The 24803-nt window shown below is 44.2% G+C and overlaps 1 protein-coding gene across 1 annotated transcript in view; it reads right to left on the bottom strand.

Annotated features, from left to right (window-relative positions):
• Nucleotides 1-23897, bottom strand: part of lamb2l (laminin, beta 2-like) — a gene marked incomplete at its 5' end in the record, with an annotated part of 40355 nt that extends 16458 nt beyond the window's left edge. The window contains 11 exons of the mRNA XM_079225984.1: nt 59-171; nt 428-607; nt 927-1115; nt 1589-1709; nt 1835-2037; nt 2259-2322; nt 2748-2936; nt 3045-3118; nt 3428-3560; nt 10428-10600; nt 23840-23897. Of these exons, the coding sequence (XP_079082110.1) occupies nt 59-171; nt 428-607; nt 927-1115; nt 1589-1709; nt 1835-2037; nt 2259-2322; nt 2748-2936; nt 3045-3118; nt 3428-3560; nt 10428-10600; nt 23840-23897 (1497 nt within the window). The remainder of the gene's footprint in view (nt 1-58; nt 172-427; nt 608-926; nt 1116-1588; nt 1710-1834; nt 2038-2258; nt 2323-2747; nt 2937-3044; nt 3119-3427; nt 3561-10427; nt 10601-23839) is intronic.
• Between the last annotated feature and the right edge of the window lie 906 nt (nt 23898-24803).

Genomic DNA, 24803 nt, shown 5'->3' with positions numbered 1-24803 from the left:
CTTTTGATCTGAAACCCCAATTTAACAAGAGATTTGTATCCGAGGATCAGTTACTAACCAGACACTGGTTGCAGTAGCGACCGGTCACGTATCTTTTACAGGAGCAGTCCCCACTGATCTGGTCGCAAGGAGCCCCCATCATGATGATGCCGCGAGGGTCACAGTTGCAAGCTGATGAGAGAGACACACACACACACACACGCACACACAAACACAAACACACATACACACACAGAGATGTAGAAGAAGAAATGGCTGGTGTGCTATTTACAGATATTGATGCAGATTATGTGGTTTTGCATTCCAAAAACACCATTAATCCATTTTCATCCCTGTTCAAACACGAAGCATTTCCAGCGGCACACACACACACACACACACACACACACACACACACACACACACACACACACACACACATACGTACGCTGACAGCCCAGCGGGTCGTTCTGGCTCAGTCCGTAGTAGCCCTCCTTGCAGTCGTCGCAGCGCGTGCCTTTGACGTGAGCTTTGCAGCGACACTGGCCAGCGATCATCCTCATGTCCAGGTCGGTGTGACTGTCACACACTCCTCCTTCCAGCGATCCGACTGGGTCACAGTCACAGGCTGGAGGACACGGGTCGGGTTGAGAGCGTAAATTAATAGGGGAGAGGGAAAAAAACGAATTGACATACATGTCAATGAGAAACCTTTAATAGACGGAGAAGAAGAGAGCAACGAGGAAATCACTTTGAGAAGGTTTTAGCTCCAAGACTCACATAACATCTGTAAACTGACTATCTATTTGCGTTGAGACGTTCGAGGAAAAGAAAATGTTCCCACTCAACACTGGGGTTCGTTGAGCTGCCATTTATTGCAGTTCCAAAGTGGACAATTGCACATAACGGCTGCAGAACGTTCTGTTCTAAACAGCAAGAAGACCCACCGACACAGACCCGGGGGTCCCGGATGTCCCTGACCGGGTCTTGGTAGTAGAAGGGCTGGCACGTCTCACAGTTGCGCCCCATGGTGTTGTGCTGGCACTCGTCACACACTCCCCCGCTGATGTTACCCGTGGCCAAATACACCGCCATGTCAAAGTGGCACTGGCCGGAGTGGCCGTTGCAGTTGCACTCTAGAGACACAAGCGAGAAATTGAACGAACAAAGACCAATTAGACTCACGCGGAACATCACCTGGCACATGAATTTAAATGTACTCAGTTGTCATTTATTATTAAAATTATGTATCCGGTATCATTATCAGATCAATGCATCTCTAATTAGCAGTATATAATTATTAATGTAGTTCAAATCTTAATAAAGGCTTCCCAAAAGTAATTAGAGGATCTCAAATACAGAAAGCTATTTTAGAAAAGTGTGTGTGTGTGTGTGTGTGTGTGTGTGTGTGTGTGTGTCAGTGCGCAATAATGGTCTTAAAGATTAATTGACCAAGACTTCAAATACTCTTTGCAGCTAGTAACAGGCAACAATAATCCTCATCTGCATTGCTGAGTTCATGCTCCCATCAGAATGTGAGACAGCGCATGTGTGTGTGTGTGTGTTTGTGCGTGTGTGTGTGCGTGTGTGTGTGTGTGTGTGTTCCCACCTCTGCAGGTGTGTGGGTTCTCCACCTCCGCCGGCCTCCATGGCACGTCGTGGTGGAAATGTCGGCAGCGCTCGCAGTTCAGACCCTCCGTGTTGTGTTTGCAGACACAACGACCGTGGATCTGATTAGCAGAAAGGTTAATGAAGACATTGTCCAAAATAACTGCATGATGATGTGTACTGAGTTTCTATTTGTCTTTTAATGCAACGTCTTTCTGTTAAGTCCCGCGGTGGCCCACTAGCTCACCATGCCGTTCTCCCGGGCGTCCACCCCCGGCACCGGGGCGCACTCTGAGGCGTGTCCGTAGCAGAAGCAGCTCCCTCTCACCACCAGCTCATAGAGGGCATAGTAGTATTTCTGCAGGACGTCGAAGCGCCGGTCCAGCAGGTCGTCTCCCAGAGTGTTAAGCTTGGTGAAGTTGATGCGCAGGTTGGTGATGCGCAGCAGCTCTGTAGAAGGAGGACAACGGTTCAATTATGGTTGATTTGTTAAGTTGAATTCATGACAAAAGTGGAATTTCATTAGTCAGCAAAACCATTTTTAATGACTTTAAGTCAATACTTCTTTCTTGGAAGCAATGCATTTTGTGTCACCTCATCATAAGACTCTACTGTGTGCTGCTAATAACAGTGTTTGTGATCCACATTCCGATTTTAAAGTCTCCACTGACCTTGAATGTCCAAGCTGTAGGGGTCTTTCACATGAATGGCAGGATCTAAAACCTTGTAAATGACCTTGAACACAGAAGAGAATTTCCCCATTAGATTCTGTGTGAAATGAACACGTTCTCAAAGGCAGATTTGAGCTGGAAAGAATTGATGTAAATCAGCTTTGGTTAATAAATCGATGCTATTATGAGCAAATCAGAGTCACATTCCCATAGCCACTTTGATTTCATTACATTTGATTTTTTAGACTATTTACACCACTGGTTCCTTCGTGGCGACTTCATCTATTCTTTCTAGTAAGACTGTTATCTTCTAACAATTTATTCTTTGAAGTTATAGTCTAAAATATTTTCATTAAAGGGAAGATTCGCCAGCCTTTATGTGGCTGTCCATCAGCAGCCTCATGTTTAGACTGTGAACAAAGACACCCAGTCCTCCCAGTCTAACGTGTCTCTACCACTACTGCCCCCAGCACCTCCTCTACTTCCTACCTCTCCATTAGTGGAGGGTTCGATGTCGGAGTAGCGCTCCTCGCAGATGACGTCGTTGATGTGGTGCAGTCCGTTGGCGGAGACGCTGGGAAAGGTCTTGGTGCAGTTTGAGGCGAAGTATCGGTAGGGGCGCCACGTGCGGCCAAAATCCGCCGAGCGCTCGATGATCATGGCTGCAGGTCGGAACGTCTGAGGGGCAAAGTGGGAGAAATCAGTCCTGATTCACTTCATCTGTGAATCACAAGGCTCTTATTTGATGGACTTTATGAGGTAAATAATAAAAATAAGTGTGCGTACCTTGAACTTCATGATGAGATGAGTGAAGTGGAACTCAGCCTCCAGGTTCAGTCGGATGCCGACATTCTCCTGTCCTGTAGAGGAAACAGCCGTCACTCAGTGTCTTAACAACACCAACCATTCATTTTTGTCCGTCCCTCAAGAATTATCAAAGTCTTCCACATGAGATCATAGGTTTACGCTGTGTCTCGTGTCACGGATGTTTTGATATTTACTTCATTATTTCACTAAACCCCCGTGAGGTGTAAAAGTTCTTTACTGTCTGACAGCAACAAGAAGGAAACATATTCCTCGTAGACATGAGGCAGTGTGCACAATAAACAGACTGAGCATTTTATTGTGTATGTTATCGAGCAAACACACACACACACACACACACACACCGTTGACAGACTGCCACCAGGTGTCTCCGTTTCTGTCCATGAGGTAGATCACGTTTTCGATGCGGTGGCTGTTCCGGTGGCGGTACGGGTCGTAGTGATGCTGGGAGTTGCACTCGAAGCACTTGTCTGACTCCTGTCGGGGCAGAAAACACACATTTGTTTATGGCATGAGAAGTTTCCTTGTGTGTTGTATCCATGGTGATGGAGAAGCGTTTGACTTTTAATTACTACGAATTAGCAGACATGCTGTGTATTATTGTTTGTGTTGTATTTTAGCACTTTTAGTAGATCTGAAACAATGAAAACAGGGCGTGTACATGTTGTGTCACATGCATCGTAAACTGGAGTTTACGTGCGGCCTGCCAAAGCTTCCCACCCCGCCAGCATAATACGAATGACTTCAGGAAAAGTGGATTGAGAAATTCTGGCCCTGGGACAAATGTACAGTGTCAGTCAAGCCGCCATGATAGAGCTGTTTCCTGAGATGTCATCCGTCAGGCCGAAATAATGTGGGTAATGTGTGCCTGTGTGTGTAAGGGATCTAAAAGCCAGAGGGGACTGGATTTTGTCTCCACCGGGTCAGAAGATTACAACGGAAGAATGGCTGGAGGGAGAGGAAGTGAGGTGTGAAATAAGAGGAGGGAAAACGGAGAGGGTGGAGCGGTGGAGATGGAGGTAAGTGTGAGGATCAGGTCTCTGTCTCTGTGAGGCTGCACATAGACACCGCAGTGCTTTTGGCAAAAAGGTAGCGAAGTGACAATGTCAACAAGCTGTTGTTTAGCACAGTGGTTCTCAAATGGGGGTACGTGTACCCCTGGAGGTACATGGAGGCACTGCAGGGGGTACGTGAGATTAAAAAAAAAATCCATTTAAAATGTGCATCCGTTCTAAAATCCTTTAAAGATTGTTATATAATAAATATTCAATAACATATGGGTATGTTCATAAACTGCATTTTATATATTCTATATTAAATCAGACACTGATGGCACAGCGCTGTGTACTACATCTTTTTTTCAACCAAAAATGATTTTGCGCTGGTTAGGGGGTACTTAGCTGAAAAATATTTTGCAGGGGGTAGATCTCTGAAAAAAGGTTGAGAACCACTGGTTTAGCAGGTAGAATGTTTACCATGTTTAGTGTGTTCGCAACGTGTACTAATCAGCAGCTGTGGCTGATGGGAATATCATTAGTTCATTAGTTTGGCATGTATTGGGCCTTCAACCAGTATTCAGTAATGGAAAAACAAACCTGATGATGGCGCTAGACAGAGAGGCTGGGGGTCGTCAACGTTTCTACATTTTATCCTGAGAGGAACATGAACGTCTGTACCAAATTGCATGGCAATCCATAGGCTTCGTTCTGTGTCTCACATGCACAATGCAACATTTTGGGCCGATCCATCCAGTGGATGTCAAGATATTGGCGCTAGGTTAATTGCCTGGATATCACCAAAGCTAGTACAAATCATCCTGAGTGGACCTTGAACACCAAATGTCAAGGCCATTCATTTTGCAGTTGTTGAGGTATTTCATGAGATAATGTTAACGCCATGGTCGCACTATAGAAAAAGCCAGGAGATCAAACGTCAGTAGGATGCATCCTCTGGGGACCACGACTGTCTGCACACACTTTCATGCCAATCAAGCCGATCTTTGCTGAGATGTCCAGGCCTGAGTGGTGGACCAAGTGCTATGCTGCTAGCGTGGCTAACCATCTTTAATCTTGACCGGGACCTCAGTCGATGACATTAAGTTTAATAAATGATGCAAGTTAAATAAATATACAACAATTTATCAATACCGAGTCAACAGCAGATATACAGAAACATCAACACCTCTGTGCATGCTCGTGGGTAACCAGAGCATCTACAGACAAACACAAATACAACTCAGGATCCTTTTTGAAAGTATACAGAGGACAAAGAAAAATTATGTTAAAGCTCAGAACAAATTAGAACACAGAATCTGATTATGCTCTTACAAGTCTGTGCTTGCAGACTGAGCAGCGCTTAGAATTTAGTTTCGTGGCATTTTGTGTTTTGGTCTGTGTGCAAATACCTCCATAAATATGAGAGGAATGCAAAATGGGCATTGTAAGAAGGCCCAGACATGAATGGATGGAGAAGATGAAAGGACGAATGGAGGGAATACGCAGAGAGCTGATGACATGTGACAGAGTTACATTGTTGTAACTGTTATGTTGTTCATTCTGTACACATGATATCCATTGTACTTCTGTCCATCCTGATAGAGGGATCCTCCTCTGTTGCTCTCCCTGAGGTTTCTTGCTTTTCTCCCCGTTAAAGTTTTTTTGTAGGGAGTTTTTCCTGAACTGATGTGAGGTAACAAGCCAAATTAACCCCCGCCCAGATTAAACCTGGGTATACTTTGGCCCAGGCCAGAGTATACCCCGGGGATAAACTGTCCTAGGCCAAACTATAGGTCATGCTATACCCCTGCAGGCCAGAGTAAACCCCAGGGGATAAACGGTCTGTTTATCATCCACACAAAAGTGGGTGACTGCATGGATTGGTTGACCATCTCATAAACTTCAATCTGCAGTCATCAACAGAACATGCACTTTATCTTGAAAACAAGCATGATCATTTTCATGTTGTTATCAGTGTTTAACTTTGAGCATTTATATTGTAGCGAGGACTTGCTCGTCTTAGAAATTGAAGTTTCAGGACGTAGTAATCTTTGATCTTTGTGGAAGTCTAATATTTGTTCAGTTTTTCTGGTTGAAGTAATACAAGTCTATGTTTTAGAGTTTTTAAGATTTGAGTCAGTTAGCTTTCTCATTTAACTTACAAAACTGAACCCCCAATACAATGTTAAAAAATTCTTGTGTATATCACTCAACATTACTGATATCATGGGGGTATAATCTGGCTGAGGGGTATAATCCAGCCTAGGCCCCTTTAACCCCAGGTATAGTACAGATTGTAAAGCCCTCTGAGGATCATTTGTAACTTGTGACTTTGGGCTGTACAAAATAAACTGAATTGACATTGAAAAAAGCAGAGGAAAGGGAGGAAGAGCTCGAAAGGCAGAGGGCATGGGAAAGATACAAGCATTTGAGGGAGCGAGGCCAGGAGCAAGAGCTTGAATCTTGAGGGGTAAACTAGAAAAAGTTGTAAAGGGTGGTTGGAGAAAGGAATGGGGCAGGTGAGATAAGTGGGTATGCAGCGGAGAGGGGTCCCAAACGGCACGGGGGACAAAGAAGGGGGCCGACAGAGGGCGAGGGAGATGCTGAGAGAGGGTGAGAAGGGGGTGCATTGGAGAGGACGCCATGAAGAGGGGAGGGGGAAAGAGGGCTCAACAGGCAGATGAGGGGAAGTTGGCACAGAGGAACAGTGGATTCCAGGGCCGCAGTTCTTAATTAGGTTGTTGTCAAGGGTGATTAAGCTGCTAACAACAACACGGCTGTTAAAGAGACTCGGCCGAGAACTGAAAAGAAATGCCTAAAGTGTGCTAGAAGTGGAGTGTGTGCGTGTGTGTGAACATGTGTGTGTGTGTGTGCGTGTCTGTGTCTGTGTGTGCGTATGTTTGTGTGTGTGTGTGTGTGTGTATGTTTTTTTTCATGCATGCTTGCCTTCTTCACCTACCCTCCCTAATCCCGGCATAAATCTGCCCGAAACCCTCATCCCAGAGCCCGGCTGCTGAGAGGACATTCCTTTCTACACAGTGCCACATCCGGCCCAACGCAGTGTGCCGTCATTGGAGAGCCTTTGCGCAACAGCAGTGTGACAGAACTCGCTGCAGCTTTGTAGAGTTTACAGGAGTTAAAACCCAAGAGATTTCTATTTCTGGCGTCCTCTATTTTCTCCACCTGTGTATCATGGAGCTCTTCCGACATGAATGTTGATCAATATTCATTGCGTTTCTTACAGTCAACATGTAAACGTGACCAAAACATGGAGGCAGCCTATATATCTTCGTAAATTGCATCATCACTTTCTGTATTTTCATGTATTCTCATCATATTTACAGTCCCAGCTGTAGTAGAAGACATTCAGTTGCATCGTTATGTGTTGGATTATGGTATTAATGATGATATTGTCTTATATGATGAGGATAAAATCTTTTTTTCCCCTTTATTGCATCTCCATTTAGTCTGTGATGGGTATAGCTTTGCTAACAATGGATTAATATTCCTTAGCTTCCTACCTTCCAGAGGAGACTACTACTATTATGCAATTCCGTTTCACAGTTTTGGAGCTATTCCTGAGCAATTTTGTTATTTTAGGCTTCTATTTTTAGGGCTCGACTGAACAACCTTGGTTAAGAAAGCTTAAGGTTAAGAATTAAGGTAAACGAGTAAAATAAGATAGATTCTTCTCTCAAGGAAACCGTAGTTTCAGTTTCAGTTGGTGTTTGGTATAAGCTTGTGTGGCTTTGAGACCCTCCCGCCCTCCTCTGAGCTCTTATTTATCTCGCATTAGTCAAGCCTGGTCAGCTCAGCTATACGGCTTTCTGCTGCAACAATGCACTGATGTAAGTCTGATGTTGATTTTAAAACACTTCTTTGTCGCACTACGATGGCGGTACACCCCACCTCCCTCGATCGTTTGCTTTTCACCTCAGTCACGGCTCTGAAAGGGAGTCCTTCCGGCCCGTAATAAATTATCTCACTTCCCATTTGCCTGCCATTCTTTTCGCTCTTTTCTCAACCGCCATGTCTCTGACATGCCTGGAATCCTCCTGTCTTCACTTTTCTTCCCTTTGCCAGTTTTAGTTCCACACGACCAGCTGGGTCTAATGCTGCGTTCACACCAAACGCGGCACGTTTACCGCGTCAGTTTAGTCGCTCGACAATAAAAGGGTGTTCACACATCAAAGGGGGCGTGGCTTATCGCCGTTGCTTATCTCCGTGAAAAGAGCTATCATTTCCGCTATCGACCATGGAATAAATAACCACTAGTTCTGCTTTATACTTGTTGTGGAAGTCCCAAACATGACGGAACATGAAACGCCCTCTTGTCTGGGTTCATAACATCATCCGTAGCCGCACACAGCTCGGTGAATTTCACCGACTCCTCCAGGAACTGCGTCTGGCTAATCTCCGTAAAAACAGTTACCGTTCCTGCCATCCACCATGGAAATAACCACTAGTTCTGCTTTATACTTGTTAAATTGCAAGTATTGGAATTGTAAATTCCACATACGTCGGAACATCAAACTCCAGCATAAGAGACACACCGGGACCCCTTTAAAAGTCTTCAACACAGTTGGTTTAGCAGCAGCTCCCTAAACAAATGGGCATGAAAACTATGCAGTCTGAAAAACAGCCTTATGAACATCACACAAATGATTGATGACTTCTGGACATGAATGTTTGATGTGTATCTCTAAAGTAGCTCCTGACAGACCTGCAGTGGTCTTCACCTGGATTCATGTAACGACAGCTTGTCAGCATATCCGGCCCCGTTCTATAGTCGAGGGCCCCTCACCAATCAGACAGTGTCAATCATGTTCACCTGGAAGTTGACACTGTTGGATGTCCCTGCCCTGAGGCGATGGAGGTGCAGGCACAAACACGCAGATGCACAGAAATGCACGGAGAGGAAGGTGAGCGTCAACGTAATGGTTCAACATGTCAGGAGTTGTGTCACATAGGGGCAGGAACAAATACTGGTGAGGTGAAGGAGAGAATGTAACAGCGTTTTGTCTTGCATTACGCATGTATACTAGCGGTGTGATGCAGTATATATAGCTGTATCTGAGTCACCAAAATATAAAAAAATGTTTGTACCACCTCAGCCACGGTTCCAAGCAACAAAACAACAAAAAACTGAGACACGGGACATCATGCACAAAACAGACATTTTCAAACAGCCAAGCTACCATCAATAGTGACCGCATGTTTTTTTATCAGTAGATCTTGATCTTAAGTGGCAGCCATTAATACGAATGCAAAAACTATGACGCGCAATCGAGTGTTGGCCAATGACAGGATCCGAGCGCTTCGCGTTGAAGATGATGTCACGTCAGTTTTACGCAGCATTGCTACGGCGATCAGCTGAGAATCCTGCCATCACTGAGATGGTGCAATGGGAAGAGGGAAGAGGAAAGGACCTGGCACCAAAAGGGAGTTGAGTTGAGCCAAACCACGCAGTGGAAATGAAGCGAAGCCCGGGTGACAGAGCTGTGTAACTGTTAATGGTTCAGGTGAAAAAGTCAGACATTCATAGAATGAATTATACTGGAAAATTGAAGCTTTTGTCTGTTATGGGAGGAAGCCTAAATAAAGCCTAAACATAAAAACTGAATTTGAAGTGTCAATGGGAAAAAAAGAAGGCTAATAAAGAGCTGAAGAACTCTCGTGGCCATCTTGTATGTACTTTTAACACAGTCCCTAATTCAGATGGTCATTTTCCCATTGAATAGGTACAAATAACACCTGTGGAACATCGGCCAGTTTTGTCCTGCAAATCTAATGAAAAGTTATTGGTGATGAATCTCACAACACTTCTGAATATCAAACTTTAAACGGGCCTTCTTTTAAAAAAAAATGTTTATCCTAAAGTTTGAAAGTCATTCTCCTTTGTGTGTGTCCCATTCAAGGTCAAGACAGTGACAGAGAAAAAGAGGAGCGGGTATGTGTGTGTGTGTGTGTGTGTGACTAAGGTGTGTCTAACATGTGTCTACACCTGGGCCTGATATTGAAAGCCCCCCCCCCCCCCCCCTTCCTCATGGAAACCGTGCTCCAAACAAACAGACAGGTGAACAAATGAAGATGGAAGAGTGGAGACTGAAGGCTGAGGATGGATGGGTGCACTAGAGAGAGAACAAACACACCATCCCCTGCATTAACTACAGGGTGTGATGTGTTGTAAAGACCGTGGAAAAAACTATATGTAATTCCCAGCACACACCGTGATGGGTGCCCATGATGGAACAAAGGAATGTGTATGATTAACCTGTCATTAGCAGGAGGGAAAGAAATCACAATAATGCGTGTTCCACCTCGACTGTGTGCTCATGTGTGTCCTGACCTGCAGGTGGCTGACGATGCAGTATTGCTCCGGCCCGTTCAGGCCGCACGTAGAGGTGGCGGTTAGGTTGACGGCTCGTCCAATCAGGAGGTTCCCCGTCGCGGGGTAACAACTTCCCTCCGTGCAGCCGTGGGGGCCTGACGGGAGCTCCTGCCCCAACGCTGCCCCGAGAGCTGCAAGGGAAACGGTACAATGGTAAACCATCATCTACCTGGATGTCTTTTACTGTTTTAGCTGTGTTTGACTGTTGTGCATGTATTGTAAAAGCGTCAACATTTTATAATCCTTGTATATTTATTTGTATTTCAGTTTTTAGGTTTATTTTAGTTTTTTTAACATCTGCCTCTCAGGACTACGGATGGAAAATATAGCCTCTTAGCTAACTCTGACACTTTTAAGAGAAATGTTTTATTAATGTGCATTGTCCCCTACTTTGTATCATGCCTTTCTAGTCCCTAGGTCTTTAAAGAGAGAGTCCTGCCATCTCCGTTGCGGCGGATCGGAGCGTTCATGTTGCACTTTGAAAAGGTACGGTGTTTAAAGAAAGACATTTTACATCATCACCACCCCTGCATAAAATGAGCATTTGCATTAAAGCATGTTAGTGGATTTTCCACCACAAAATTAATACATTTAGAGAATTTATTGTAAATTCCATTCGCTCAAGGCTATTCTATCAAACGTTGTGCAATTAAAGGGATAAAGGTTTATTAACAGGATTTTTTTTCCAGGACAGGGGGCTTTAAATATTAATTTAAATATAATTTTAAATATACACATAAATATAACATTTGGGGGCGCAGTTGTAGAGTTGTGTATGTAAGGTGATGGAATCAGCACATAAGCTTTGGAGCATGAGCCAATAGAATAAAGTATAATATAAATAAATAATAATTAAAGAGAGATATCTTTGTGATACATTGCGATTGTTATGGATTTAGAGTGCGTATTGGAGACATGTCTTCCATTACTGTATTATGTAGGGAATCGTATTGGTGTATACTAGTAAACTACTTTAGGGATGGAGCATCAGTGACGCTGCAGGGCAGGAGTGCTGAGTTAAGGTATGTTTCAAATATGACATCAATAAAGATATTGTGTATTATACTGCCATATGATATAAGGAATCATCCTAAATATGTTTATCAAGTTATCATAATGAATATGTACTGTGTATCATCATAAGGAACCATACGGCAGTGATGCCAGGAGTTCCACAGTAAAACACTAAACAAGTGAAGTTAAACTATTGATGATCACAACTAGTCCCGTTCCTTGAGTAAAGTTGGGGATAAAGAAGATAAATAAAGACCACACCTCCCTTTCCTGTCCAAGCCTATAAAGGTGTGTCTGAGCCTCCCAGCCTCTCTCTTTCAACACAAGAACAACAGGATTCAACGGAGACCACAACCAAGTCAACCTGAACCATGAGTCTCAACTCGCTGGGTTTTGGAAGCCTTTCCCTTTAACTTCCCTTTTATATGTGAACCCAATCAATCATCAATCTGAAAACCTGCCCGGATTTCAGTTTTGCCCATGAGGTTAAAAAAAATAGATTGATGGATAACATGGCTATAACCAAGACATAATATTTAACTTCTGACATTTGCCTTTGTATGAATTTGTTCATACCTATATTCTGTATTCTGTATTTATCCCTATGACGTGTGTGTGTGTTTGTGTGTGTGTGTGTACGTCATACGCCTGCATGGGCATCACTAGTTGCTGGTCCAACTGTAGTGAAGATACAAAACATCTCTTCTCTTTATTGACATTATTTTATATTTTTGTACATGGTCCCTGATGTGAATAAACGAATAAACTAAATAAAAAAAACAAGACAAATATGAATCGTCCCGACGGTTTGTTCTTTGTAAAAAAACGCTGTGTTTGAATATGATTACCTCGCATGTTTTTTAATAGCAGATTAGCAGAATAGCAGTCGCCATTTTAATAGCAGATTATTGCACAAGCAAGTCAAATAAAAATGTCAAAAATGGGAGAAAATGTATTTAATCTGAATATTGAAAGACCTTCCTCTCCCTCTAAATATATTACTTAGGATGTGATCGCTCTTGAATATCACACAAGTTGAAGAACATTAAAATAGTTCAAAGCAATAAGCAACAGCTCCTTAAACAAGGCAACCGTAGCCTAAAATATGTCCACAAGGCAGGTAACTCCAGCTGTTCAGTCTTACTAATCCTCAAATATTAGTGAAGTGTACTTCATTTTACTTAAAACAAAACATTGATGTCACTACATACATATGTTGGTGTTCTATATGAATGTTGTAAATACATTTATTTATTCATTTATTATTTCCGTTTTACCGATTTCTATGCATTCAAATTGCCCGCCGTGTACTTCCTGGAACTATCTGCAGTCTACGTGAGTCACGTGACGATCAAACATTTTGAACTTCCGCTGACGGGACTCTCTCTTCAAAGGGCTCTGTATATAAAGTTACTGTCAACACTTAAAAGCTGTGAAAGACATTAAACTACAGGTAACCACAGCATCGCCACTACATGCCGCTCATATGCCGCCTGCACTTCATTTAAGTGTGTTTGCCACTACGAAACAAGAGCTGATGAAAGTGTGAAATGTTCCCTAGAATGATAAATCATCCAGTCATGTACTTTATACAGTAGTTTATTGCGGATACAGAACAAGTCGTACCATAAACGAGAAAATGTAGCAGAGAAATGCCAAAGATATATTTGAGGTAATATGTTTTGTCGACCTCCACCCTTGGCATGCTTTAAATTGGGAGGCTTTGCTCCGGGTGTCTGGAGATGAAGATAAGATGAAGACCTTGTAGATGTTACCGACAGCAACAGTAAATAGCCTGGACCGAAGGTTGCACAACATTGGTGTGGCTCCTCCATGGTGGCGGGATTATATATGATTCTGTATTTAACTGCATAACTGTACTTTAATAGTCTCTCTCTCTCTATATATATATATTTATATATATGTATACATATATATGTATACATATATATATACATATATATGTATGTATATATATTTATATATATACATAAATAGATACATACATACATACATACATACATACATATATATATTTAAAATAATCTACATCTATATATAGAAAGAGAGATAAAGATAAAAATATAAAATACATTTTTTATCTATAGAAAATATAAAGTGTATGTTCTAAAAAAACACATATTTAATGTAGGAAATATAAATGTATGGTCTTTGTGGTGAACCCTTGATTTTACACAAGGTAGCAGAAACCAGAGGAAGTAAAAAGTAAGTATTAAGAACTGTTCCCCTCAGCGTCTGCAGCATGAACTCCAATGAACATGTCAGGCTACACAGGAGCACGGCGGATTACAAATAGTAAGATGATTATTGTGATTTCACTTCTTCAGACGCCGCCTGACATCCCGGAAAGTAATTGCCTTAATGGACTAAGAAGAAGCACATAAACTGTAGCGCTCTGAAAAATGTTCTGGTCGTGTTCCCTCCAACTCTCTCCCTCACCCGTGTCAACACTCTCTCTGCATCACTGGGTCTGAACAACAGGCGTCATCGGGGATATATGCGAGAGACAGAGACTACAAGAGTGAGGGGGGGTGTTGGGCAGAGAGACAAGAGATAAAATGATGTTAAAATACTTTGTGGACGCACCAATTTGAGAGCTATGGTCGGGCAGTGGTTTTAAGACACGGGGCAGGCAGTTCAGTTCAGTCAGGATATTTACTCTAAGATACTGTTTATGGACGCGCACACACACACACACACACACACACACACACACACACACACACACACACACACAGTCCCTGAGCTTACAGACCAACCACCAGAGCTCGGTGAATGAACATGAAACCATACTGAAAGAAAAAGGAAGTCCCACAGCTTCACAGAACAATGTGACAATAAGACTTCTGTGCCCGCCTGAGTAAAACTTGAAGCTTCACGGTCGGCGGCGGGACACGGAGCGATAGGGGGTGAGAGATGACGAGAGAGATATCCGAGGGTCTTCCATCCTGCCCATTTTGCAGAAAACGACAGAGCGGCAACAAGTTGAGGCATGATCGGAAAGGCTGCGAGATGGAATCACAAGCACCCTCCGCTTAAAGAAGAAAGTGGCGCATCTGCATTTGACCAAAGACTCTCTAAGGGTGGAGAACTCTTAAACACTGTACCAATATATGATTGTAGCATTTGTAGTGGGAGGAAAAAAACATGGCTGCTGTAATTGTTTCCTCATGGAAACTCTAGTGAGTGTGGGAGCTCATTCAAATCAAATCTTTGGATCATCAAGTGAAAGTTCACCTGAATGCTCTGGTGCTCAGTCGGATGTTCCCACAGTTTGATGCCCAGCCAGTGCAGCGTCTAACTGCCTTTCTAAAAAAAAAGGGCACGTGAACGATTCCTTTCATGATTTCACAAAATCAATATCAAATGAAGGTCAAGCAGGAGTTCAGTCAGGAAGACACTCTTCACACTGTTCATTCATAATCCCAGTCTCTAATGCTCCCAGGAATTACTCCATCAGCTGCTTGTGGGGTGTGCCCAAGAACGTGTGGGCCACCTACAAAGGTGGACCCCTTGAAGTGGGAAGACCAGCCACTAAGAGCCGTCAGTATTTCAGAATGCTGTTCCTGATGATATGAGCCTGTGGAGTGGAGGTCATGGTTCAAATAAATGGGTTTCCTTTTAAACACTGGATTTGGAGAGAGCTAATTGATAGGCCTCCTCGACACAGAGAGGGGACTACCCCCCGGCCAAAGGAATATCCTCTCATGGTTCCTATGTTGTCCATGAGATCCTTATAGTAAAAAATAAAAGAAAGTTTATAGAATTAGCCAAACCAAATTTTAAAACAAAGGATCCCAGCTCTCCATATCTCCAAGAATGAAAAGTAAAAGGTAGGTCAGGAGTTCTAGTGTCAAAGTCACCCTTGAAAGAGACTAAACATAACCCCACTGCCTGTATCATTTCATGATTTATTTATAAAAAAATTATTTATTTCATGATATACATGACCCGAAATATCTGCGTGTGTAAACATGCTTTTTTTGCACTACTACAATGAACTGCTGTAAATCATTAAATGAAAAGTCTTTGTAACCAATGCTAAAAAAAGTTCCTCCAGTCCCTCTGTACACACACACTCACACAATGCCTTTGTGTATAAATGTCTTGGCTCCAGTTCAAGTAAAAGATTTAACCGAGGCAGATTTTCTGAATTCCTGCGAGGCATTAACGTCTGGCTGACAATAGCAATACTACTGATAGAGCAGAGAACACAGTTCACAATCAGCCCGTAATGTCACTCCGCCGAGTGGAGACGCCATACAGCCAATGTGAAGACAGATTACAGTAAAAAGCTTACTCACACACGCTGCACAGGCAGGTGTGCACGTGCGGCGGCGGCGTTGCACATGAACGGGTTAGAGGACGATGCAACAGACTGCAGATAAAGATCAAACACACCCTAACCAAACATAGGACACAAGGCGGTGCAGCGATACTGAAACTCGAGGGTGCCATGGACGGGTGTGAGGCTGAGCGTGGAAGGGAATGGTAGTCAAGAAAAGCATGTTCAGGTCAATTAAAGAATGCATTTCCTGGAGAATCTGTATTTTCTGGAGGAGCGCAAAAACTGTGTCCCTGAAAGCTGAAAGAAAAACTGCCCAGCAGTCCACTCAAACAACCCCTTTAAGAACACAGAACCACAGACACTGACTGGGAGCTGTGACTGGGTTTCACCTGACCTCACTTTACAGGTATGAGGTATGAGGTGACACAATGGCCTCACTCACTGGGCAAATAACCTGCCCCGAGATGGGGCACAGTGAAACACATGGAAAACAACAGGGTTTGTGCTTCATCTGGCTTTGGATTGTAACTCCCGCTCTGTCTTTGCAGGGCAGGAAGAAAGAAAGAAGTATCCTTCATTATTCTCCTTGGGGAAATTGGTCTCTGCATATAACCCATCCTAATTAAGGAGCAGTGTCCTCCTTATATTACTGGGGGTTCAGTGTCTCGCTCAAGGACACTTGGACATGCAAACTATGGGGAGACCAGGGATCGAGCTAGCTACCTTGTGGTTTCAGAACGGCCACTCTGCCCATGAGCTACAGACGCCCCAAACGGCGGCGGCGGAATCGAACCCAGGTCAACTGCTTGGAAGTCAGCTATGCTCACCACTATACCACCAACACTTATGAGGGGGGGAAAAGGTGTGGCGGGCCGGGTAAAGGGACCAAATGAAGGCTACTGAGGAGTCGGCGGAGGCTATAACTTCGTCACTGAGTCCATAATTACGCTTCTTTGTCACCATTCAGACAGCCGTTACTGCAGTTTTGCGTCGGTGGCTTCTAACGACCGGCCAAACCAGCAGCCAATCCAGTCGGTTGCTAGGGTGGTCGAGTTACCACCGCGGTTGAATGACCAGTGGTCTTAATTATGTTCCTTACTCTGTGCCTTAGAGAAGCAGCTGATTTTATCTTCTTGGTAAACATATTAAATATGCACATCAAGTTACTGGATACATGCAGCGTTGTGGGTCTCCATTCCAATATACTGTGTTTGTTATGACGGAGTATTAGCGGACCGGCGAGCTCTTTATCCTCTAAGTGTGGCCTGAATCTTTTACCTGTCAAGACACTTCTTAAAACCCACTTTTATACAAAGGCCCTCTCTGAACTTTCATTTGATTGGTTATTTTAAGGATCTGATATTGTTATATTGTTTTACTTATTCTACTTTTTCTTATATGTAGCTCCTTTGCACTTCAACTTTTGAATTGTTTAATTTGTATCATTGCTCATCTGCCATTTTTATCTTATAAAATGGCTTTTCTTTCTATTTTATCTCAAAATATTGACACTGAATAATCACGAACAGAACCAATTGATATTTTTGACAACAGCATTTTCTTTGACATCAAAACAACTCCCACCTCCGGAAGAGCTTCTCAAACATCCCGAGGGAGGCTGGGGACATGGAATCCGAGTGGACCATGTTCAAAGCCTCTATTGTGGACGCGGCCGCTAGGAGCTGTGGCCAGAAGGTCATCGGTGCCTGTCGTGGCGGCAACCTGAGGACCCGGTGGTGGACACCGGGGGTGAGGGAAGCCGTCAAGCTGAAGAAGCTAAAACCCGGGCATGGGAGGAGTTCGGGAGGCCATGGAGAAGGACTTTTGATTTTCGAGGGTGGGGGTGGACCAGCTCTTTACCCTCGCAAGACTACTGGAGGGGTCCTGGGAGTTTGCCCAACGAGTCTACATGTGCTTTGTAGACCTGGAGAAGACTTTCGACCGGGTCCCCCGGGGGTTTTTGTGGGGAGTGCTGCGGGAGTATGGGGTGCCGGACCCGTTGGCACGGGCTATCCGGTCTCTGTACGCCTGCAGTAGGAGCTGTGTTCGTATCCTCTGTAATAAGTCAGACACGTTCCCGGTGGGTGTTGGCCTCCGCCAGGGCTGCCCTTTATCACCGGTCCTGTTCGTGACTTTCATGGACAGGATATCTAGGCGCAGCCAGGGGGCGGAGAGGATCCGGTTCGGGAGTCTCGGGATCGCCTCTCTGCTGTTCGCGGATGATGTGGTCCTGTTTGCCTCCTCGGACCGTGACCTCCAGCATTCACTGGGGCGTTTTGCAGCCGAGTGTGAAGCGGCAGAGATGAGAGTTAGCACCTCCAAATCTGAGGCCATGGTGCTCTGCCGGAAACCGGTGGATTGCTCCCTCCAGGTGGGGACAAACTGCCTACCCCAAGCGAAGGAGTTCAAGTATCTCGGGGTCTTGTTCACGAGTGAGGGTAAGGTGGAGCGGGAGATCGACAGGCGGATCGGTGCGGCTGCAGCAGTAAAACAGGCGCTGTACCGGTCCGTCTTGGTGAAGACGGAGCTGAGCCGGAAGGCGAAGCTCTCCATTTACTGGTCGGTCTACCTTCCAACCCTCACCTATGGCCACGAACTCTGGGTCGTGACCGAAAGAACGAGATCTCGGATACAAGCGGCCGAAATGAGCTTCCTCCGTAGGGTGGCCGGGCTCACCCTTAGAGATAGGGTAAGGAGCTCGGACATCAGGAGGGAGCTTGGAGTCGAGCCGCTGCTCCTTCGTGTCGAAAGGAGTCAGCTGAGGTGGTTCAGCATCTAGTCAGGATGCCTCCTGGACGCCTCCATTAGAGGTTTTCCAGGCACGTCCAACTGGTAGGAGACCCCGGGGAAGACCGAGGACACGCTGGAGGGATTATATCTCCCGGCTGGCCTTGGAACGCCTCGGGATCCCCCAGAATGAGCTAGAAAGTGTTGCAGGTGAGAGGGAAGCCTGGGTCGGCCTGCTGGACCTGCTGCCACCGCGACCCGACCCCGGATAAGCGGTTGAAAATGGATGGATGGATGGACATCAAAACTAAAGAAATCCCAAATGTATTGAAATAAAAAAGAAGCCTACTTGTTGCATTTCTATTCATCTAATTTTTTGGAGCTATGCCAGTTTATCACACTGGAGTTACCGCTTCAGAGAGAGTGATCGCGGCAGCATCCAGGTGTGTTATGACATCCTCTCCCGACACTCTGTCTGGGCATGCACCCCTCAGGAGTCATAATTCACCCTCAGTTTTAATTAATGACTGTGACTCGTGTTTTGAAATAGACCACACTCGCGTGGAATGTTGCTATTAGAAGAAACGCCATTCACAAAAAGCTCCCCAACTCATGGCTTTCTCTCCGATCTGTCGGCCTGTGCTGAGACAGAAAAGGATGGTGTTGGAGCTGGTAATTACACGGCAGCAGTCTCCATCTAGACACACTCCTGCATGTGAAAGGGCCTTCATGTTCAAAAGATGCTTCTGACATCTGAGGCGTGACAGCAGTGCCCCCCCTCTCTGTGTGGGCCTTTACTTGGTTTCCACCTGCCCCGACTAGCATGGGGAACGACAGAATGTGTATTAGCATGTGTGTGCACTGTTCTACTTTAGTGGAGCGTGCAGTAACAGGTCACAGGCTGATGTCATTGCTTTTCAGCATTCTGTTTGTGGCTGTAAGTCTTTCCATGTAATGTATAGATGTGATATAGTGTGCTTGTAAAGTGTTTCCAAACTTGAAAACCAACAGATTGTAGTTCAGAAATGACAATACAGGTAATTATCGGTTATCTCATCAGCCATATTGTACATTCCTAGTCACAACCAACGGCTAGTTTTCTCCCGGGTGTGGGAGTGGGAGCACATTGTAACAGCAGCAAACCTGCCTGTCTGTCCTGCCGATTCCAATTTTCTCAGAGGAACTTTTTTCGCCACCGTGCCCAAAATATAATTTCAGCCAAACCCACAGTCAGTGTAAACCATCAACAACCCTAAATGCTATCCGTTTACATTGTCGCTGTCAAATATAGTGGGCATCGCATAAATCACATGATTGGAAGGATTGATGGATATTTGATTTAATTCCCTCTCCAATATCTTTTTATGTTGCTGTGAAAACATCTCCTTCAAACCACTGTATTCATTCAGCTGTCTGGCCAAAAACTGCATTTCATAAGATTATAAAGATGTCTGAACACATCATTAGACGTCATAATAATTATTCTTTACCCAACACTAATTTGAACTGAGCAGAGTTTGACCTGCTGTGACTGTGAGTGACCACTGATGGGAATGAACATGATGAGTGTCTGATTAAGTTCATTATTCCAAATGTTTTAAAGGCTGTTCCTCCACGGTTTAATGTTTAATGTGGACTTGTGATCGGGGGCGGAAACCGGTCATCCGATCAGCTGGGAGAAAAAAATTCCAGTTTTGATTGGCCGCAGATCAATGGGTGCATCTCTAGTAGCCACCAGTTAAGTATTGGTAAGTTACCAGTCGGCGCTCTTCTACACAGAGAATGTAGCTGTCTGGTAAAAGGGTCAACACAAACCGACTCAAGAGGAGTTACTGTGTTCAAAAAGGAAGTGTGACTTAACGTAAAGCCAGTTGAGCAGATGTTGTTTGACACCAGCTGGTTTACCACTGTGTGATTAGAGCGTAGCGTGTGGCAATGTGCCGTACACACACACACACACACACACACACACACACACACATGCGCACGAAGCAGATACACAAAGTGGAAGAGGTAAATACACCCTGGGGGCGTCTCCCTTCTGTATACAGCACTATGGAAGGAATGCAGGGGATGGAGAGGAAAATGTTATTCATTAGAGAAAATATTCCAGGTGTCAGCGTTGTCTCGGGTTCTGCGCGTGTTACGCAAAGAGTATGGATAGGGTGTGTTTTCTTTCGTCTCCATCTTTGTTGACAAGTGGTGTCTCGGGCTCTGCACTTTTTCCAGGTCAAATGTCTGAATGTCATTGAGATGAAATTCAATGTTTCGCAGATGATATTTTGCTTCCAATTGTTCACCGCAGTATCTCGCCGACTGGTTGGTCTTACATCCTGACCATTATCTTTCATCAATAATTAATTAAGAGGGGCAGATGTGACAAGTGTGAGTAGTTAATACTTCCGACTCGTTCATTTCAAGGTTGGAAAAGCCGCTCAATCCTTTTGCCAATTTGCCCTTTAAATTGATCAGAGCAGGTCCGATTTAAAGTGAACATTCTCCAAATAAATTGCTCGTCGAATAATGACGGGAGTCTAAAGTAATAGCTGCGGGGTTGTGGCCAACGTGAATAAAGGCAACAAATAAAGGCTGGTTGCAAATAAACGGCGGGTAAAAAGGATTGATGGGGTGGAATTACCTGCAGCTCTAACTGCAACAGCTCACATGGTACACATACTTGACCACAGCACTAATTTCATCAAAACAACAAATACAGAAATACTCGGCCCTCGTGGTTTCCTCTTTGCTGTGCTCTGGATCCATCAGCAAAACTTAACACGACCTGATGTGTTTTTCACGGTACATGCCGACATGTTAAGGGGAGTCCGAGAGACTTTTTACATATTTCATATATATTACATATTACGTATTTCATTTCTGGTAGCTTAACGTCGTTCATTCATTCTTTCAGTTATCCATTCATTCTTTCATTCGTTCATTAACACGTATGTAGAAGGGCCCAACCTCAAGCTCAGTACTGTCTTCTTCCAGGTTAATAAGTAACACAGGCTGACCCAGATACCTGCGAGGAGGCGAGTGCAATACCATGACAGCATTTTCAAAGTGTGCAGGCGGCTGAAGTCAGATTGAAGAATTTGTCTTTGACTTTGATAGAATCACTGTTAAGCCTTCTGAGAAACCCAAACACAGAAACATAGGTGATTCGGGGACAAGTTAAAGCACATTTAACAATGTGCTGTGTGTGTGGCCCCCAGAGCCACAAATTAGCCCTGTGGGGGCCCATTCGGCCTTAAATCCAGCGCTGCTGTCAGTAGCCCATCATTTACTACACATTCCATAAATACCCCAGATTCTAACAGTTTCCAAATCCTACAAGCTGACCCAATAAACCTGGGTTTGCATGACCTACAGGGCTGGCGCTGCCCACACTGTAAAGTAGGCGTGGAGGTGATGCTTCACTGACGATAGTGGGACAGTCCCAAAGTACAAATCTCATAATCTCTTATTATTTTACGGCATCGGTCGCATGTTTGCGTGTGACTGTCAGTGAGCGAGTCTGCGAGTGAGTGTGCACCTCAGTGTCTGTCCACGGCTCATCACGCATTCTGCTGCAGAAAACTGCATTGTATTTTTGGTGCCCAGTTATGTTCAAGGACCAATCGTGGTTAAGGTGACCCACGCTGCAGAAATATCGATATATCTATTTATATCGCACGCCTTTTCCCAAAGATAAAGGCATAAAGAATGCATGTCCAAATGTATTTGGATTAACAGTCTCTAAATCACAGACGGTAAGAAGTGGACGAGGTCACAGTAACATCGACCGTTGGTCTGTGGACTACGTTTTGATGCCACGAGTTCAACATTTAGGTTTTAAGTGACACGAGGTGGTGAAGTTAAGTACAACCGAACGCTGAATTAGACATTTTTAGGCCACAAAAATGTTGCAATTAACCTGCATAAACTAAAAAACACTGTGAAAGAGTTGTAAGAGGAAACACAGACAAATCCCATGAGGGAGTGAAGCAATGGGAAGACCCGGGACGGATTTGCTCTATGAACTGAGGTGAAGACACGTCCGCTTGAATGGAACATGTCGTACGTCTTGCACAGAGACAGGAGCAGACGGGAGAAGGTCGGTTTTGGTCGGAGTCGTCAGTCTGAGATTGGCGTGCATGAAATAATGATGGATTAGACCTAATAACAATGTGCAGGGAGAGTACGAGTTTGTGAGGATTTCCTCTTGGCTGTTTGGAGGGTCCTAAAACAAAAAAAAACATGTACTGTATGATCATAAACACCTTCAGTAATAATTAGCACATACTACACGCTGCCCTGCTGCTGCTCTGCTGAGGGATTGCTGGCATGCGACATGACAGGCGAAATGGACTTTTACAAGTCTTTTCACACGATTTTACATTATAGTTGTTGCACTGCCGCGCTCAGACAAATGTCATACAAGCTGAGGCTTGTCTCTCTTTTTACTATTTATAGTGTGTGTGTGTAATATTTCACATCAAAGGATAAAGCAGCTGCGGATATGGCAAGACAGAAAACACCTATCCCTTTTGATCTTAAGTTTGGTCCTCATGTGACAACTGTGCAATATAAACACGTGTCATCACTTGTCCACTCGGTTTCTCAGATTGCTGTGAGAGAACTGCGTGGCTCTGGACTGTCTTTCTATCACACTAGACCCACTTGGTCTCCTCCAAGTGGACTCTGTTGTGGTTTGTTTGTGTGGACTAACCAGAGGATTGCATGACAGTATATACATATATTTCTGTGCTGCCATTGTATCAAACACCAATACCAATATATCCTCAATGAGCCAATAGCAGCTAACATAGTGACTTGACAACAGGTCATACTTAACTGAACCATGTGTGTTTATTTATGAGCTCATGAATAAACAACAGGGCATTAGTTAGGAGCATTATCAACCCAGACCATAACTGAGCCTCATACATAATAAAGTAAAGTAATAAATACCAGGTAGACGCAGGATGAAAAAGAAGCGTCTTGTGCCGTATAATTACTGTGGTTTCACTATGTTTCACTTGCTTTTATGAAGAAAGTCACATGAATGTATGTAGGACAACATCCTCACACACTGCTGTTTGAACTCCTTTTCACGCTACGGTCGGTCGAGTCCCCACCATCATTTGCTGATGCCCATATGTATTACCATATTTGTTTACATAGAACTGTGTCTACTGAACCACAACAATCACACCACAATCAAACAGCACCAGAGTTCAATTGGAACCAAACCAAAGCCTCCTTTTCAGGTGGCCTCGGCCTAAATGAGATGTGAAAGCCCCCCAAAAGACAAAGATAAATCTGATCTTCTACTCACCCAGCATGAGGAGGCCCAGATGCACAGCGATGAAGGGCATCATGATTGCTGGACGCATGGACACCAGAATGTCTCTCTGGCTGAAACAATCAGACAAAGATTATTGAGAGTGTGACGTGGAAATGAATTAAAAGATCTCAAGAATTAATAGTATTGGTTATGTGGTAATGGTTGGTGCTAGAGCGCCACACAAAGAAGCTTTTAGGATAATAGCTACAAAAACGCTGCTGTAGTGTACTCAGTTCAAGGGTTTTCTCTGAGGTAGAAGGGACCTTGATTATGTTTCGACAATAAAGAGAAGAAAAAAAATATATTGTGTGCTTAGGCTTCGCAAACATAGACATCTGCTCAATGAATAGGACGGGCCACTATGTATATGTGTGTGTGGGCGCACACGATGACAGGTGAGGACACACATTGTTCATGCCACGCCACGCACGAAACCAATCTGACCTCTGAGACGAACACGAGTGGTTACAGGAAGGCAAGACGACGGGCAAATGAAAGGACTGACTGACTGCCTTTTTAGTGCTTTGTTGTGCGACAGACCAAATGTCTTCAATCTTAAAAGAATTTTCTGGAATACCTTGAGCTGACTCACTAATCCAGGTTTGGGCCCGAAAGCAGGTCTCTATTGGAAAGCAGTGTTCTCACCCAGCTTGGCAGCAAGAGGTCGATGTGGCCCCGCGCTCACACTGCCAAAGGCCCCGGGGAGGGACCCCACAGCGCCTCCGCACTCAGTCCAACGGATTAACATGCGTATTAGGTCGTTGACTGCATCCATAACAATAAAGCATTTTGTTTTCTTGATATATATATATATATAACAGCCTTGTGTCCCAACTGGAGATCTCCGGATGCCGTTTTTTCCTTAACAATACCGATTCGGGAAACTGAATTTAAGTCTTGTCCGATACCGATTACTCATCTGATGTGCATTAAAAACAAAAAGTTCAACAGGTGT

This window comes from Taurulus bubalis, assembly GCF_910589615.1.
Source record: "Taurulus bubalis genome assembly, chromosome: 11".
Classification (NCBI taxonomy): domain Eukaryota; kingdom Metazoa; phylum Chordata; class Actinopteri; order Perciformes; family Cottidae; genus Taurulus; species Taurulus bubalis.
The sequence above is the reverse complement of the archived record's forward strand: the minus strand, read 5'-3'. Positions and strand labels throughout refer to the sequence as shown.